The sequence below is a fragment of the Thamnophis elegans genome, chromosome 15 (assembly GCF_009769535.1).
Source record: "Thamnophis elegans isolate rThaEle1 chromosome 15, rThaEle1.pri, whole genome shotgun sequence".
Taxonomy (NCBI): domain Eukaryota; kingdom Metazoa; phylum Chordata; class Lepidosauria; order Squamata; family Colubridae; genus Thamnophis; species Thamnophis elegans.
In genome coordinates this window covers 20,785,884-20,804,734 of record NC_045555.1, presented here as the reverse complement: position 1 = coordinate 20,804,734, position 18,851 = coordinate 20,785,884, and the positions used below count along the sequence as shown (strand labels likewise).

At 38.7% G+C, this 18,851-nt stretch overlaps 1 protein-coding gene across 1 annotated transcript in view; it reads left to right on the top strand.

The window, feature by feature from the left end:
• Positions 1–18,851, top strand: part of CTNNA3 (catenin alpha 3) — an 878,552-nt gene that overhangs the window by 627,999 nt on the left and 231,702 nt on the right. The window contains exon 11 of the mRNA XM_032232234.1: positions 13,163–13,363. Coding sequence (XP_032088125.1) covers positions 13,163–13,363 — 201 coding nt within the window. The remainder of the gene's footprint in view (positions 1–13,162; positions 13,364–18,851) is intronic.

Here is an 18,851-nt window from a genome sequence, read left to right as displayed (position 1 = left end):
ACCCGCGGCGAGTAAAAGAGAAGGGAAACAGCTGAGATGGGGGGGGGAAGAAACGGAGAAAGAAAGAAGCCTGCGCACGCTGGGGAAGAGGAAAGGAACGAAGGAGAAGGAAACAGCTGAGATCGGGGTGGGGGAAGAAACGGAGAAAGAACCCTGCGCACGCTGGGGAAGAGGAAAGGAACGGAGGAGAAGGAAACAGCTGAGATCGGGGTGGGGGAAGAAACGGAGAAAGAAGCAAGCCTCCGATCGTGTAAGCCTCCGATCGTGTAAAATATTTTCTGTATACCCCGCCCACGCATATAACCCGCAGGGGGCGCTGTGCATGTAAAAACCGCATATAACCCGCGGGTTATATGGGTGAAAATACGGTATTCTTCCTTCCTAGTCTATCTCTTCCCACTTATGACCATAACCATGTTGCTTGTATCTTTCAATTTATATTGTTTTATTTGTTTATTAGTATGTTTGATAACTTATTAGTAACCTTGACTATCACTAAGTGTTGTATCTTTTATTCTTGATAAACATATTTTATTCTCCTTATGCAATCTGAGAGCATGTGCACCAAAGACAGATTCCATGTGTGTCCAATCACACTTGGCCAATAAAGAATTCTAAATGTCACTGGAAGCCAAATAGACAAAATTGTGTCTCACTTATTTTGGCCATGTCATGTGGGGGAATTCACTGGAGAAAGCAAATATGTTTGCAAGAGTTAAAAGGAAACCAGGCCATCAAACTGATACCAGCCAAAGCATAGAAAAACTTAAAGAAATAATCCAAGATAGGAAGATGTGGAGAGACCTGGCTGGTAGACTCACCCAGAGTCAGGCACAATGGATTGCATAACATTATCATCATTATCATCATAAACTTTACTAGAGAAAACAATTCTTCACTTGTAAAAAAAGATGAGGGCTCCTATCACCACTAGCTCTCACTAGACAGACAGAAGTGCAACAATTTTTTGAATGGCCCAAACCCCTGCTTGCAAAACTCAAGCTAATAACACTGGGACATATATTTTAATCACATTTGTAAGCTGCACAGAAAGTTGGCCATCACTGGAGCAGAGATTCTCCTGCAATTTTCTTTGCCTTGTGGAGCTTTAAAAGTGAATGGTCATGGATCAAGTAATAACAATCTTTCTGGAGATGCTGTTAAAGAAGCATAATGAGTGAGCATATCTCTGTAGGAGAGCAATCAGTTTCCCGTGAAACACTGCCCCACATTTATCTCCAAAGTAGTTCCTCTATTTTCTCCTTCCACCTCTGCACCTCTTTGATTTAAATAAGACAGATCATATGATTTTAAAAAGAATAGAATAAATGGTGTCACAACTCTTAAATGGCAAGATATAGTTTGCCAACTTCAGTGGGTTACAGGACAATAGTAATTGGATACCAGCGTGACCTTGTAACAGTATTTCCGGTCATATAAATAATCATGTCTACTTTGAAATCACTACTGGGAATATTATAGATACAGATTAACAGAGTTGGAAGGGACCTTGTAGGTCATCTAGTCCAACCTCAGCCAAGCAGACCCTAAACCATTTCTGTCAGATGGCAGTCCAGTCTCTTCTTGAAAGTTTCCAATGATGAAGCTTCCACAACTTCTGAAGGCAAGCTGTCCCATTGGTTGATTGCTCTCACTGTCAGGCAAATTATCCTTATTTCCAGGTTGAATCTCTCCTTGTTCAGTTTCCATCCATTATTCTATGTTTGCCCTTCAGGTGCTTTGGAAAATAGTTTTACCCCCTCCTCTCTGTGGCAGCCCCTAAAATATTGGAAGACTGCTATCGTGTCTCCCCTAGTCCTTCTCTTCACTAGACTAGCCATGCCCAGTTCCTGCAACCATTCATCATATGTTTTAGCCTCCAGTCCCCTAATCATCTTGCTTGCCCTTCTCTGCATACTTTCTAGAGTCTCAACATCTTTTTTTATAGTATGGTGACCAAAACTGGATGCAGTATTCTGGAGTTGGTCTTACTAAGGCACTCCTTAATATATACAGAGGATTCATGTTTGAAGACATATTGAATTTAAGGCAGTTGAAAACTGTTATTGCTTAAATCATAATAAACATTTTCATTCAATATTTTAGAAAACACGAGGTATTACAAATTTAAGAAAGATATAAATGCAACTTTCCTTGCTAGTTCAAATGGTAAAACATTTAGTAGTGTATGTCAATCCTTTGGTTATCTGGATATGATCTTTTTCTTGATCTTTACGAGGATTAAGGAACAAATTAAGTGTACATGCAATAGTTATTTTATCATATTCTTCTTAGGAGGCACTATCTTTGGAGGATTTAAAAGGTTATGGCCAATATCTAGGTCTTATATTCCCATAGAGTCTTGGAGCTACTCCCAAAGAGACCAGACAGTGTGTTTAGTTCAATACGAAACTGCCCAACTGAGTCACAGATGGGATTCTTGACAACTTGACTGTAAATTCTCCATTTATATTTCTGGTTGGCTTTTGAAAAGTTGCATGGTAGTCTTTCCTAACTAGCTGTCCTTTTTCTGTTAGATTAACACAGCTTGACTTTGGAAGGCCTACATTTATACTGAATAAGCATAACCTTCAGAGGTGTTATTCAGCCAGTTTGGACCAGCTCAGGCGAACTGGTAGTTGTGACCTGCGGGTTGGCCTGCCCACCCGCCCCGGTTCTATGCCGTCCTATTTAGCCATATTTTCCAAGCCACGTGCATGTGTGCAAGCTGCATGCACGAGCAAAGCACATGCACAGAAGGCATGTGCACTCACGAAGTGTGCATGCGTGGGGTGAACCAATGGTAAACTTATGTGAAACTCTCCTCGAATAATCTTATAGTAAGCAACATTGAATGCTGATATCTGAAGTTTAGTCTGACATCCCTCAGGCCATTTAAGCATTATCCTTAAGGCTATGTACAGAGTCACACAATTCTTTGATTTTACGGAGTGTAATTCTTGTTGAATAGAAAGGATAGTGAAAACATGGCAATCTGGACTCAAAGTAGTTGAGTCTAGATTGACATTTTTCCGCTATTCTTGAGATAATAAATTTCAATTCAACGAGAATTGAATCCCTTAAAAATAGATTCTCAAAAATTAATCTTAAATTCTGAAAGAGATTTTGCTCTGTTGTTCAATATCCCTCTCCAGTCCTGCTTTCTTCTTCAATAATTTTAAAGGAACCATCTGGATATGTTTGATTTTTGCCTCTCTGTAGCATGCGTGTGCACACAATTGGTACAAGTTAATCATTGACTAAGAGATACTTTTATTAAACTCCCTGCAGCTGAGCATAATAACAAACACAGAGGACATTAATGAGGTTCCTTGCTTATTCTAGCTAGCAAGAAAATGCTAGTGTATAATTGCTCTGGGGTGATTTAAGATCTCCAGGGGGATTGTGAGCAAATAATGATAGATCAGAAGTTCTTGTCCCATTCTGAGTGTTCATCATGTATGTTGGAAGTTTTAGTCTGCAAAAAGTAAAATGAAAAAAAAAAAACTCTTAAGTATTGTTCGTTGGTGTCTGTATTTGGTCCTTTTCTCAAAGTAAGCAAAGAATCAAAAAAACTAGACCAGGGGTCAACAACCTTAAACACTCAAAGAGCCACAAAGGTCCTAACCAGATGTTCCCTGTTCAACTTTGGAGCCAACCGGAAGTCCTGTTCTCCCGCCATAGAGTCCTCCGAGCACAGCATCCTTTTTCCTCTACCTGTCCTAACCGAAAGTCCTATCAATTGTGGAGCTGACTGGTGACAGGGAGCCGCAGCAGAGGGATGAAAGAGCCACATGCGGCTCTAGAGCTACAGGTTGCTGACCCCTGAGCTAGACAAAATATATGTAAATAATAAACTTTTATGTTTGCTTCTAAAGATAAAAAGAATTAAACCATGCTTCTATATGTCTAGATACAGACTTTGAAGCAATTGACTATTGTAATGCTTCTAAGTAGGTATGCATAGAATTACGATCATAGTAGAATTTGTCTTAATACCTTTTGCCTTCATAAATATTCTTGTGATGCATGGTTTTTACAGATAGGGTTTTGTTGCTGTTTGCTTTTCGTTTAGTGAAAAGCTGCAGGCCATAGACAATTCCTTGCACTTGGACATATGTTACTATTTTACTAATGCAATGAGATTAACGAAGGAAAAAGTGCATAGCATTTTTATCAGTTTTGTGTCAGTCTGAATGCCAGGAACGCTGTTCCACACAATTTTAAATAAATGATTTAGGTGAGAGAGAAATATTGAACTATATGCCAGTCTGAAAGCTAGTTGGCATATTCTCATTTTGGGATAATAAAAGTGGCAATAAACTGGATCTTGGATGAAAAGTATATTAATCATCCAGGATTGGTCCTAATACTATACGTACACACAATGAAGGTTTGTTCTGTAATCATATTATGTACTGTTAAAATTGTTTTTTTAATTCAAAAAGATTGAGCAATATAACGTATGTAGGAATAGTGATAGGTAACGTCTGCAGGTGTTGTAAATATGCTAATATATGAATTACAATATTTTAATCAAGGAAATCATTTGTTTGAATTTCATAATCATTATGATGAATTCAATAGGTAGTCTTCAACAATTTCTGAGTTCTCTATCCATCCTTTTAAACAAAAAACACATAGTAGCTATCATGAGTGTGTCACTAACTAGGGCACTGCTGCCCGGGTCATATCTAGCAAATATGATCCCACTCCCCAGCCTATCAATTTTGTTAGCTATGTGAGGGAATATTTATGCCAAAAATGTCTTAAGCATTCTGAATTTTCAAGCACTGTATAAATACTTAGCAATAAAATAATTAAAAAGTCAAAACTATGAACAAGACACGAAAAGTCCTGCAATTTAATCTCTATCTTCTTTTTTTAAAAAAAAACTGGAATAAGAATGCAGTATTTTTATATTCTGAATGATGATAGATAAAATGATTGCTCTTTATATTACATCTGATTTATAGGAGTAATACTGAATGCATCCAATTTAATTCTATTGACTTTCCCTAAATTAATCAACTAATAGATGTTTTCCATCGTCAAGTTGCCCGGATAAAGCAAATTGACTTATAATCTAAAAAATAGGCAATGCAATAGGAACAGTTGGTAGCAAACCAGGAACATTATGTTCAGTCTTAGTAAAGATAACTGGCGGATGCAACAGAACAAAAACAAGCAATGTATGGAACTTAGAACAGATGTGAGACTGCTTCTCACGCTATGACATTTAAAAGCAAGGAATGTCTTCCCAGAAAATCATACTGATTTTTCTCAATAAAGTTTGATTAAATGATATGATAAACCAAGGTCCAGCAAAAGTAGGGGCTGATGTGACAGCTATTCTCTTTATTTTTTAAAAAAATATTTGTGAGCAACCTAATTCAGATTTAACAGCCCCTCCAAGAGAGGCTGAAAATTTGGATGCATCTTATACTCCGAATGTAGCTTTTTTGAAGCTTTTTTTCAACCCTAATGAAGCGCTAGCGAGTGAATGATCTTCGGTGCTTTGCCTGCTTTTCTCATTGTTTCTCTCTCCGTCAATCAGCTGTGCTTTAGAAGCTATTTTTTTATCCCCAACTAGGCGATAAAAAGCATGCATGTTCTCTTTCAAAACCAAAAAGCTTATGTGCTGAAGCTAACCGGACTAAGGACGCTAGCCAGATGAATACCTGGTAGGCAGAATTTTTTTCCCTATTTTCCTCCCCAAAAATTAAGGTGCGTCTTATACTCCAAAAATATGGTATTTCTTATTCAGATCTTAAAGCTGACCTGGCTGTGGCCCGTTTTCTTTTATGGGGTGTGTGCGTCTTTCCTATTGGGATTTCTTTCCACGTAGCTTCAGGCTGACACAGCTTGGAATTGAAGGGAGATAGAGGTAGATGTGGATTTGTAGTCAAAACAACATAGCTTTCTGATGAGTTAGGGACATTCCAATGCTGGCTGGCCAGAGGAGGAGGAGAGACATAACCAGACAACCAGCTAGTATCCAGGACAATATGATTTATTGTTTTGGGAAAAAGGAAACGTTTCCTTTTAATGTGGTAAAAAGCGCGGGAACATTTAGAGTTGGCTTTTCACCAGTTGTGCCAAGATGACACTTCCTAATAAAGCTGTTCTTTGAGGAATCAACCTGCCTTGGAGTTCTGTCTACAATGGGGGTATTAGTTGGAATGTTGATAGAGCCTTTCCTATTGTGATGCCCACCCTCTGGAACACAATGTAACAGTATTCATAATCTTAAATTTTATTTATTTATTTATTTACTTTGTCAAACATGTACGAGATAACAGGTATAAGTATAAACATGGACATGAACCAGTGGTGGGTTCTGGGAACCGTACCAGTTGGAACAGCCCTGGAGTTACCCACATGCATGTGTGCGGTGTGCACGCACACACACATGGTGCACACATGCATTCTAGCATCAAATGACGCTTCCACAAGCCTCTGCAACACTCCAGCTGCTCCACGGAGCATCATGCAGGCGCCGTACATGCCATGTGCTTGCACGGAAGCACCAAAAGCATAAAGCACAGGTAAGGAGTGCCGGCGGGCCCTCCGGAGCACCGTACCGGAACGGTACCTGGTGCTCCGGGCAGGATCCAGTACACCCCGTACTGGGGCATACCACCTGCAACCCACCACTGACATGAACACAGCAAATGGATATGAATAAATGGGGACAATAGGACAGGGAGAGTAGGCATGCTGGTGCGCTTATGCATGCCCCCTTACAAGTCTCTTAGGAAAGAGGTGAGGGCCACGCTAGACAGTTTAAGGTTAAAGTTATAGGAGTTTGAAGAGGTAACAACTGAGTCGTGTACTGCATTCCAGGCATTGACCACTCTGTTGCTGAAGTTATATTTTCTGCAATTAAGTTCAGAGCAGTTTACCTTTGAGTTTGTATCTATTATTTGCCTGTGTATTATTACGGTTGAAGTTGAAGTAGTCATTGACAGATAGGATGTCATAGCAGACAAATTTGTGTACTATGCTTAGGTGAGACCTTAATCAGCGTAGTTCCAGATTGACCAAGCCCAACATTTCTAGCCTGGTGGCATAAGGGATTCTATTGTGAGCAGAGGAGTACAGTACTCTTCTCATGAAATACCTCTGGACTCGCTCAATTGTATTAATGTCCGATATACAATGTGGATTCCAGGCAGACGAGCTATATTCGAGAATTGGTCTGGCATGAACGATGTAGAAGTTCTTTTTCTTAATATGGTTCTCAATTATGCAATACCACAACTCCTTTTTTTGCTCTTCTCTGCATTCTGAGATCTCAGTTCTAAGCTGTCCCATTTTGGGCCTAATTAGTAGTATCCTCTACTTGCTACAGTTCTTTTAAATTGTATAATAATGAAATCTACATGTCATAGAGTGGATTATTATAATACCAAAATAATTAGGTACCCCTTGCCCATTGCTTCTCTGCTTCTATCTCCTCCCCCCCCCCACACACACATACACACCTTACAGACATTTTCAAGGAAAAGACAAGGCCATGCAGATTAAGTGCAAGTCTGCTGTGTAAGTGATTTGCAAATTGCAACTTAAATAATCAGTTTCCAGCTGGTATCTCAGAAAGACACACAGTGGAGGACATATTTCAGTGCCATGGAACAGACATTCCATTTGATAAAGCAGGATTTGGTTAAGCAGATATATAGCAGATATAATAGAATATTTCCCCAAAACAATGTCTTCACCTGAGCAATTATGTAGGAACAGCAGATGGCCATTACCTTCTGACAATATTTTATTGGCATTTCTGAAATGGATAGCACTTAGTTGTGCATAATCTAATGTAATAGTCACTCTATATTCACTTTGCACAAAGAATAAAACATTGCAGACATGTCTGCACTCATATAATATTAAGAGAGCAAGGAGAATAAATATAAAATATTAGAGCTCTTTCTTTTTTTCTCTCCCTACCAAGTCTAGTCTTTAAAAAATATAGAATTAACTAAAAAATTTCAGTTGTTGATTGAAAGGTTATATCAATACTATCAAAATTAGTGGAAAACTTATTTCATAATTTCCAGGCTTTGTTTCAGGAAAACAACCATGGGGAAAAGCAGTTTAGCATCTATGTTATGCTGTTTTTTGAGTGGCAGATTCATGTAATATTTAACGTCTGATTTAGCAGCTTACAATTTGAACATCTTCTAGAAATGACTCCAATTAAAGCAATTCCTTATTACTGCCTCTTTTCCCCTTGATTAGGCCTCAAGAAGACACATTTTTTTTTTATTATTCAAATCATTCACTTGAGATATTATTTGGAACATTAATGACTTTAAAAAAAAACAAGCAAAATTTAGCACTCCTTGTTTTTAGTAATACAATTGATAGCCTTAAGGTAAAGGTAAAGGTTCCCCTCGCACATATGTGCTAGTCGTTCCTGACTCTAGGAGGTGGTGCTTATTTCTGTTTCAAAGCTGAAGACCCAGTGCTGTCTGAAGATGTCTCCGTGGTCATGTGGCCAGCATGACTAAATGCTGAAGACACACGGAATGCTGTTACCTTCTCACCAAAAGTGGTTCCTATTTTTCTACTTTCGTTTTACCTGCTTTCAAACTGCCAGGTTGGCAGAAGCAGAAGCTGGGACAAGTAATGGGAGCTCACATAATGACGCAGCGCTAGGGATTGGAACTGCTGAATTTTTGGTAGACTTATCCAGACCCTATTATACAAATATGATAATTAGTCTCACTTCATGTTCTTTGCTTCTCCATCTAGGAGAAGGATGGTATTCCCCCCCATATTTTGTATGTAAAATTCACCTGGCCTGAATCTTCAGATAATAATTGAAGGTCAGATATAAGTATACTAATAATTAAAACTATGCAGCTTGAGTCAGCATGTGCCATATTAGGTTTGCTTTGACAGATTATATATTCCTGTGAAGGGTATCAACATATCACTTGTTCGCTTTTCATTTCCCTCTATGTCAACAGAAATGATTGAATAAACAATTACTTGTTTTAGAAAATGTACATTTTGAGGTGGTCTTAAAATTAAACCACATAAGTGAATAATTAAAACAATGGGAAGAGTAGTGTGCAAAGAGTGGAACACTTTAAATGCTCAAAACTGTAGATTAAAAATCATAGGGCAGTGAAGAATTAATTGAGGACTTAATTCTCAAAGGAAGGTGAGTGAATTTCAACAATCCCACTCAGCAGAAAACACAATAATCCAGAAATGCTCCTGGTGAAATGGGCAGCTATGTGAAATTGATAAATTAATCAATAACACAGTCAGGACACACCAATATACACTCCGTCTTGTGGCGCGAGATATCCCTAACATGGAAAGAAGCAGGGAAAATTTCAAAACTTTTCTGGAGACTAATAGGATCTGGGCAAGTCTAATCTTGGAGGGAGATAATGCCACATTCCAGAATAATGTCCCATTATTGGAGAACTGTATGACAGATTGAATGGTAGTTATGACTGATCCTTGAAGTTGTGACCATTGCTGCACCTCTGTGATCATGTGATCAAAATCTGGAAGCTGGGCATCCTGCTGGTACTTATGACTGCAAGGTGCTCTTCAACTCAGCTTTACTTATCTACTCCTCCCCCCCCCCTCTCTTACCATTTGGCCTGCTGCATGTCAAGGGCAAGCTACTTTTTCCATTCTATCGTGTTAATGAACTATTTCCTTACTAGGAAGTGCTAGAATGTCAAGTTGCCAGCATTCCCCTAGACAGCACCTATTGTGAGGTTTTTTTTTTTTTACATCATTTGCATCACCTTTGTGAGGACATCATGACCATTACTGGTCTCCATGATACAAGAAAGGTGCTGTAACCCTAGAAACGGTGCAGAGAAGAGCACAAAGATAAGACATCTGGAGGCTAAACCATCTGATGAATGATTGAGGGAGCTAGGTATGTCTAGCCTATCGAAGAGAAGGACTAGGGATAATATGACAGCTTTCTTTCAGTACCTTGAGTGGGTGTCATAGAGAATTGGGAGTCAATTTATTCTCCAAAGCACTGAGGGCAAGACAAAAAGTAATGGGTGGAAGATCATTAAAGAGAGATTCAACATAGAAGTAAGGAGAAATTTCCTGACAGTGAGTACAATTAATCAATGGAAGGGCTTGTGTCTGAAAGTTATGGGTACTTCATCACTGGAGGTTTTCAAGAAGAGGCTAGACAGCCATTTGTCTGGAATGGTATAGAGCAGGGGTCAGCAGTCCACAGCTCTGGAGCTGCATGTGGCTCTTTCATCCCTCTGCTGCAGCTCCCTGTCACTCAAAATATGTGCCACAACCACCAATGTGGAACACCTGCCAGCACATGATTTATTGAGTTTTCCAACCCCCAGTAGGCCAACCATGTGAAAATCCAAGAAAAGAAAAGTTTCAGAAGAAAAACGAACCTTTAATTCAAATTCATATATTAGTTCCATGGGTGCTCAGGAAATAGTCAGGCATTGGAAGGGTTTTATGGCTCCCAGTATGGGAAATGGGTTCAAATGGCTCTTTGAGTGTTTAAGGTTGTCTACCCCTGGTATAGGGTCTCCTGCTTGAGAAGGGAGTTGGATTAGAAGACCTCCAAGATCCTTTCTGACTCCATTATCTTATAGTCTGTCTTCTGTCTTGCAAGCACTGTGGTGTTTCTGTGAGGAAGCTCTTTATCAAATCTGGCTTTTGTACGGAATTCTCTAAAAATATCATTAAGGTACTTTAGAACTTTCAGATAAGTACTGCTGTGAGCTCTGTCCTTTTCTGCATTGTTCTATTACTGAACAATTGTTTTATTATCTTATTCAACATGCCTTGCTCATTTTCTTCTATTGAGGTAATATTAAAACCCAGCAGAGGTTATGATATGCATTTCTTAATTAGAACAGGGCTTATGTGCGTAAACCAACTAGGTCCCTTGGTTCTGTGAATTTCTTTGTTAATAAGTACTCACTTTAAGATATTTTTTTGTGTTAAAAATCAAAAGACGTCTTATAACATATTTTATGACTAGCCAACTTTATTAGAAAGCATAAGCATCTCCCTTCGTCAGAGGCATGAAGTAACTACCACAGTGTTTCTCAGCCTTGGAAACATTAAGACATGGGAACTTCAATTCTCAGAATTCTGGAGTTGAAGTACATATGTCTTAAAGTTGCCAAGGTTGAAAGACACTGAGCTAGAGTGATATAGGATTAGTCATTGTGTAGGAGATGACCAGGCTGAGCCCGAGGTCAATCGTGTCATAAGTCACAAGCCTAGGTTTTAATCATATCAATCTTTGTTAAACAACTTTATCTTTCTTTCCTATCTAACTTCTAATCATGTCACCTACCTAAAAAAAAGAGAGAGAGAGAAAGAGAAAAAAAGGACAAATCAGAATAACAACAAAAAATGAAATTACCCATCCATTGTCCCTTGCCTGCTTCCATACTTTAATTGCCACGCTTTAAGAAAGAGAGAAGCAAATCAAAACAACAGTAAAAAAAACCCTAACAACACCAGCTCACCTTGAATGCCTCTCTTATCTTCTCCCCCTCATTTTCCTTGACCATTAGTTGGTCAGATTTTTGTAGAGAGCTTAAGCTTGCAATAAATCTTTATACTCACTTGAACTGACTGAATCGCCTGCTTTCCCCAGCGCTTGACAGATTGTTTGTTATGAAAGACATCTCGGAACACAGCACTGATCTATATTTTACTATGTGAAGCAGAACTGTTGGCTTCATACTGCCCTGCTATGGGAGTGTGTTTTCTCCCTTGATGTTATAGATTATTTTTAACCCATTATTGTTCTGCTGCAGGGGGGTGTTACGAGAAGGGTGTTTAGGAAGTAAATGAAGAGATAAGGGCAGACATTTTCATGATCTACAGAAACATAGCCTTCTCTGGTATGGGTTTTTCTCACTCAGAGCATGAGTTATTTTTGGTTGAATCTGCTCTGCTTGCCATAGATTATGTCTGTCAACACAGAAAGTGTCTACTCATTAGAATTGAATTGAAGCTTTATCACAAGTCTGCCAATCAGATTGTCTTGTAGACTGGAATGAACATTCTTAGTTGAACACTTTTAATTACGTAGAGCAACTGAAAAGTTGTCTGTAATTCCTGTATTACAGATTAGTATGTTGGATGAAGTTTTACATTTGGTCCGAAGAGAGGCTTTTATATAGATTGAACACGAATAATGCAGGAAATTAAGGCTACAAAAAGATTATGAGCTGCTGATTAATTATTCTAATTTTAATTACCTTTGTGAAGGCTTGGTATAGATTTTCTTTCTGACTGTAGCAAGTTTTAGCCAATCTTAAAACATATAATACTAACTTGAGGATTTTACATTTACTTAGGTGCAGTGTCTATTGGGTGTTATTGGAACAGTAATTTTCCTTCCAACTACCTTCCCAGGAGTTGGAAATTGAAAATGATAGATTAGGTTGAAAATATAACAAACCAAATAAACAATTGAAGCATGTGCTCATACCATATTAAACTACTGCTTTTATTTTATTATGAAATGTAAATACCGACATATGCCTCCAAAAAACAGAAAAAGAAGAAAAACTTTGCAAAATATCCATAAGAGTTCATGGACATTTATGTATAGATCTTTAAAGAATTCCAGTACAATATATTGTTTATATTTTGCCCAGTACTTATATGAAATTTTGGCTGTAAAAGGAATGTTAAACTTAATTTAATTGAGGGCCACATCAGGTTTGTGTTTGACTTTGGGGGTGCTGGAGTGGGCAAGGCCAGGGTGGGCATGGCCAGCTTCACTCGTGTCGGGGGAGCCTGTGGGGGTCCGAGTGTTCTACCAGAGAAAATGGGCTCCCAACTCCGTTTTCAGCTGCAATGGCCTCCTGCAACTCTCTGACAGCAAAAACAGAGATCAGGAGGGCCATGTGTGGCCCTCACAAGCTCCATTTTTGGCTGCATGGGCCTTCTGCAACCTTCTAACAGCGAAACTGAGCTTGGGAGGGCTGCATACAGCCCTCGCAAGCTCCATAACGCTGGTAGAGGCACCATGGGCCAGTAGAGTCAGATCTGGCCCCCTGGGCTATAACATAAATCAATTGGTTTCATTTATTTGTCTTATTGGCAGAAAAGAAACTAATCAAGGCACTTGGTCAAAGTAAACTTCTGTGATCTCATTTTCTCATAGAAAGTCATATTCTGGAGGACGTAAACAAGTGCATTATTGCCCTAAGAGAGCAGAATGCTGATGAGCTGGACCGTGCAGCTGGTGCCATCCGTGGGAGGGCAGCAAGAGTGGTGGACATTGTCTCTGGTGAGATGGATAATTATGAGACAGGAGCCTACACTGAAGGAGTAATGAGAAATGTGCGCTATCTCTCAAATGCTGGTATGTATATATGCATTTTTTCTAGATTCTTAATTTCTGTTGTGTTTCCATGAGGAATATAACCAATTCACTAAAACTGAAATTGTAGTTGACTCGTGTATTTTATTACAAAATTTAAGGGAATCAATTTAGCAATATTTGGCTAGATTTCTATGTGCACTAGGAGACCTGTGTTTTCTATGTTTGATATGTGTCTCACATGTTCCTTGCTATATATAAAAACATGACATTATTAGGACATTAATATTTTCTTATATGAATATTTTGGCTGTGGTTGGACAATATTTGGTCATTGGATTTAGCAAGAATGTTGTATTTCTGCTTCAGAATGTATTTTGGTAGAATGAGGTCTAATGTTGCTTTTTCAAAATAGTGGCACATAGAATCAAAGTTGCATGAAAACTCTACGTTTGTTTGTTTGTTTGTTGTTTGTTTGTTTATTGGATTTATATGTATGACTACATATGTATGACTACATGAAAGTTAGGAGTGGGAAGTGGGAAGCGACTGGCTAAAAAGCTCATTTAGCAGGTGGCCATAAGAAATCCACTTCATTCTCAGATGAGATTATATCTATGAAGAAGTAATTTGAACATCTGAAATAGCTATTTAACATAAAAGAAAACAGAACAAGCATTTTCATTCATTCACCTACTTTTTTAATCCATGTATAAATAGCTCAAGGTGGAGAACTTACATAATATTCTTTCTTCCTCCTATTTTTCCCACAATAGTAACCCTGTGAAGTAAGGTGGGCTGAGAAAGAGTGATTGACCCCAAGTTACCTAGCCACTTTTTATGCCTAACTTGGGACTAGAACTCACGGTCTCCTGGTTTCTAGGGCAGCAACTTCATCACTATACCAAACTTACTACCAGTCATACAATTTTTTAAAAATATAACTCTGCTATATATTTTTATTTGGTGGGAGGTATCTCTTCAGATTCTGAAGCAGCTGATTCCCTACTACCACCTGTATCCGATCTGCTTAAATACAATACAACACAATACAATAGCAGAGTTGTAAGGGACCTTGGAGGTCTTCTAGTCCAACCACCTGCCTAGGCAGGAAACCTTATACCATTCCAAACAAATGTCTATCCAACATCTTCTTAAAAACTTCCAGTGTTAGGGCATTCACAACTTCTGGAGGCAAGATGGTCCACTGATTAATTGTTCTAACTGTCAGGAAATTTCTCCTCAGTTCTAAGTTGCTTCTCTCCTTGATTAGTGATGCCAAGGATTAAATTAGAAACATAGCTCTTCATGTCAATTGTGTAGTCTACTATTAAGCTAGAATTCCTCTGTCAAAAACAGTGATTATTACTTGGTTTGTGTTAAAATGTAGCTGCTGGAATTTTGAACAACACATTCCTCTGTCTCACTACAAATATAATATAAGAGTCAAATGGGCCGTAGAGATATTTGTTTAAATAATTTATTTCCTTTTATGTCCTGAGGGATATACAAACATTAATTTCAATGTCTCCCATTTTTCTTTTCTCTATTTTACCTCATTATGGTATCACTTCATTATTTTTTAAAAGGTTGGCATAACAATTTGTACTTATTTTCATATGCATATTTTTTCTAAAATGCATAATTTTACAATCAACTTCTCCTAGGAAGTATTGTCCCTTGTTTATATATCCCATTAAAATATTTATTTTATCCCAATAAAATAGGTCCACATCAAAGGGCAACGGAAGCAGGCCATTTGCCCTGTTCCTTTGGAATAGCAACCCCCCCCCTCCCCACGGACATTGGAATGGCCCTTTTCTTCTGACATTCAGAAAGTGTATGAAACTTCAATGTCTTCTAACTGGCCTTAGGAGTGGAATGATATGGCTTTTAATGGAAAGTATTTCAATTGTAGTGGTATCAATGGTGATTGGTGATATTCAGCAGATTCTGACCAGTTCTGGAGAACCAGTAGCAGAAATTTTGAGTAGTTCAGAGAACCGGTGAATACCACCTCTGACTGGCTCCACTCCCATCTATTCTCTGCCTCCCGAGTCCTAGCTGATCAGGAGGAAATGGGAATTTTGCAGTAACCTTCTCCTGGAGTGGGTAGGAAATGGAGATTTTACAGTATTTTGAATCCCACCACTGATGGTGATATATTTTTATATTTTATGTGGAATCATTTTGCAATTTATATATTTTGATGCACTTGGAATTTCAAAAAAAAGAAAAAAAAAGAATCATCATTACTGTCAGTATCTCCACAAACAAATATACTTTGGAATAGCTGTCTTTAGTCCATCTAGTCATAGTGATTGATTGATTAAGAATATGTTCAAAATATCAACCTTCTTTCTATCTTCTTTCTTCAAAATGTATTGTGTTGTTCTCATTAGTTTGGTGGTCTTTACATTTCATTTGACTTCCATTTTTTACTGTGCTCCTTGACTTTTCTTCCTAGAGTTTGCAGATACTTTGTATTTTCAGCTCTCAGAATGATCTCATCAATACAATTCAGGTTCCTGATATTTCTTCCTTCAGTTTCAAAACAATATTCATCTTCTTCCAATCTAGTTTTTTCTGTGACTGCTTTTCTCTAACAATTTCTTCCAGTGTCTTTATAGATACTTTGTAGTCTTGCTTGTCTCTTTGAACATTTCTCTGAAATTCTTTGCTGAGTTTCTTCCTGAGAGCTTTTATCTTTCACAGCACTGGCTTCTTTTTCTCTTCTTGGCATCTCCACTGTTTGTTCTGACATCCAGATTGCTCTCTTCTATTCCTTAATCCTTGACAATCTGTTTTCCCATTCCTCTTTAACAGTACTTATTTTAAGTTCATTCCAGAGTTCTTCTGATTTTTGATCAATGAGATTCAGGATTTCAAAGTGATTCCTGATGTTCTCCTTGAGCAGGGGGAATGTTGTTGAAACTGGTTGTTTTCCCCTGCTGCTATAGCTCAGCTTGAAACATCATGATCTGTTTTACACTCAGCCTCTGGCCATGTATTTGTTGTTATAACTAAGCTCCTCTACCTTTTTAGCAATAATGCACACAGTTTGATTTCTATGTACTCCAACTACTGATGTCAATGTAAATGGGCATCATTTTGATTGTTGACAGTCAGTGATAGCTATGAAGAAAACATTGGAGTGGTAGCAATAGATAAGTGATTCACTTGCTTCATTTTGGCTTCTCAAAGGTAAAGGTAAAGGTTCCCTTCACACATTTGTGCTAGTCATTCCCGATTTTAGGGGGTGGTGCTCATCTCTGCTTCAAAGCTGAAGAGCCAGTGCTGTCCAAAGATGTCTTCGTGGTCATGTGGCCAGCATGACTAAACGCCGAAGGCACAGGGAACACAGTTACCTTCCCACCAAAGGTGGTCCCTATTTTTCTACTTGCATTTTTACATGCTTTAACTGCTAGGTTGGCAGAAGCTGGGGCAAGTAATGGGAGCTCACTCCATTATGCAGCACTAGGGTTTCAAACCGCTGAACTGCCGACCTTCTGATTGACAAGCTCAGTGTCTTAGCCACTGAGCCATCACATCCATTTTTTGGTTTCTTAAGATATAGAATATAATTCAAGTACATTTTCCTTTTTAATATTTCCAACTTTAGAATGACAGAGACTTCAATCACAGGTAGCATATCTTACCTGCATGTTGACTTAAAACTGAACTTGATCATAAACCTCTTTATGTCGCTTCTTCTTCTATATGAGTGGTTGAAACATAAATTTTAAGGACTGTCTTACTAAAGGGTTGTCCACAAAATCTAATCAATATCATTCATTGATTCCATTGTGACCATGTACTGTCTTCCTTGTCAGCCTTCCCTGGTAGACAAGGCAGGAAACGCAACCTGACAAGCTAACTACTTCATTGTAAGGCTACATCAGATTTGCAGATGACACCAAAGTGGGGAGAATTGTTCACACATTAGAACATAGGCTCAAGATTCAGACATATCTTGAAGATTTCAGCAATATACCCTAGCCAACAAAATGCAGTTCAGTGGTGAAGAAAGTAAGGTCCTGCACTTAGTCGGGAAAAACCAAAGGCACAGGTATAAACTAGGCAGTATCTGGCTCACCAGCAGTAACTGTGGGAGAGGGATCTAGGTATCCTGGGGGACCATCACATAGGTATGAGCCAGCAGTGTGATGAAGCTGCCAAAAAAGTAATACCTAAAAAAGAAGCCTAAAAAAAAGTGATGCCTAAAAGTAATACTGGCATTCAATTGGGAGGAGGGGGTCCTTGGAGTCAATATATTAGCAGTGCCTGTGACAACTGATATTTTACAACTGGCTTCCTGGCGCCGAAATGCCTGAGATCCCACCACCTTTTTGGGAAACGTTTATGATGACCATCTGGGACATTGCACTTTACTGTGTAATGGAAGATAGCTATGGGAATGTATGTTTATTCGGCTCTCAGGGCAGTTGATAAAGGAAACATCTTCACACGTGTATTAGCTAGAATCTGCATTCTAACAAATGGGAGGGGTCTCTACTGCTTTAATTCTACTTGCATTGCCTAAGGGGATTCAGATGTTGCTTTAACTCTAATTGTTTCCATTATTCTTCATAATAGGATCCTTTTGAAATACTCCGTTTCAAGAGTCTTCACTTTCTTAAGTTAGGAGAGGAGCCATTACACACATGCAGTCCTAGGATGCATCAACAGAGGAATGGCATTAAAATCACAAGAAGTGATAGTATCTTTTTATACCACAACTAGTGGGACCACATTTGGAATTCTGGATCCAGTTCTAATCACTGAGATAGAGGCCCTAGAAAGAGCGCAATGAGAAACAGTAAAGATGATAAGCGGTCTGGAGGTTAAACATATGATGAACAGTTAAGGGAATTAGGTACACAGTGGTTCAATGGCTAAGATGCTAAGCTTGTCGATCAGAAAGGTCAGTGGTTCAAGTTCCTAGTGCCGCGTAATGGAGTGATGTCCCGTTACTTGTCCCAGCTTCTGCCAGCCTAGCAGTTTGAAAGCATGTAGAAATGCAAGTAATGGGAAGTTAACAGCGTTCCATGTGCCTCCAGCATTTAGTCATGCCGGCCAAATGACCATGGAGACGTCTTCGGACAGCACTGGCTCTTTGGCTTTGAAATGGAGATGAGCACTGCCCCTTAGAGTCGAAAATGACTAGCACTTATCTGCAAGGGGAACCTTTACCTTTAGCCTAACAAAGGGAAGGATTAAGGGTGACATGATAGTTGTCTGGTACTTGAGAGGCTCTTACAGAGAAGAGGGGGGTTGACTTATTCATCTGCCAGATAGGGAAGTGCCAGTGAATATTTAATGAGGGAATCTAAATATATACATTGGGTGCAAAATATTACATATTACATATTACATATTACATATTACATATTCTATTGCTGCTCCCCATGGGTTTTTTTTCCCAAGGGAGAAGTTGGTCTTGACATCCTTGTCACAAGACCTCTAGTAGCAGAGTACATATGTTTTTTTATTCTCTTTGAAAGTAATAAAACCATTATTCAACAACTGA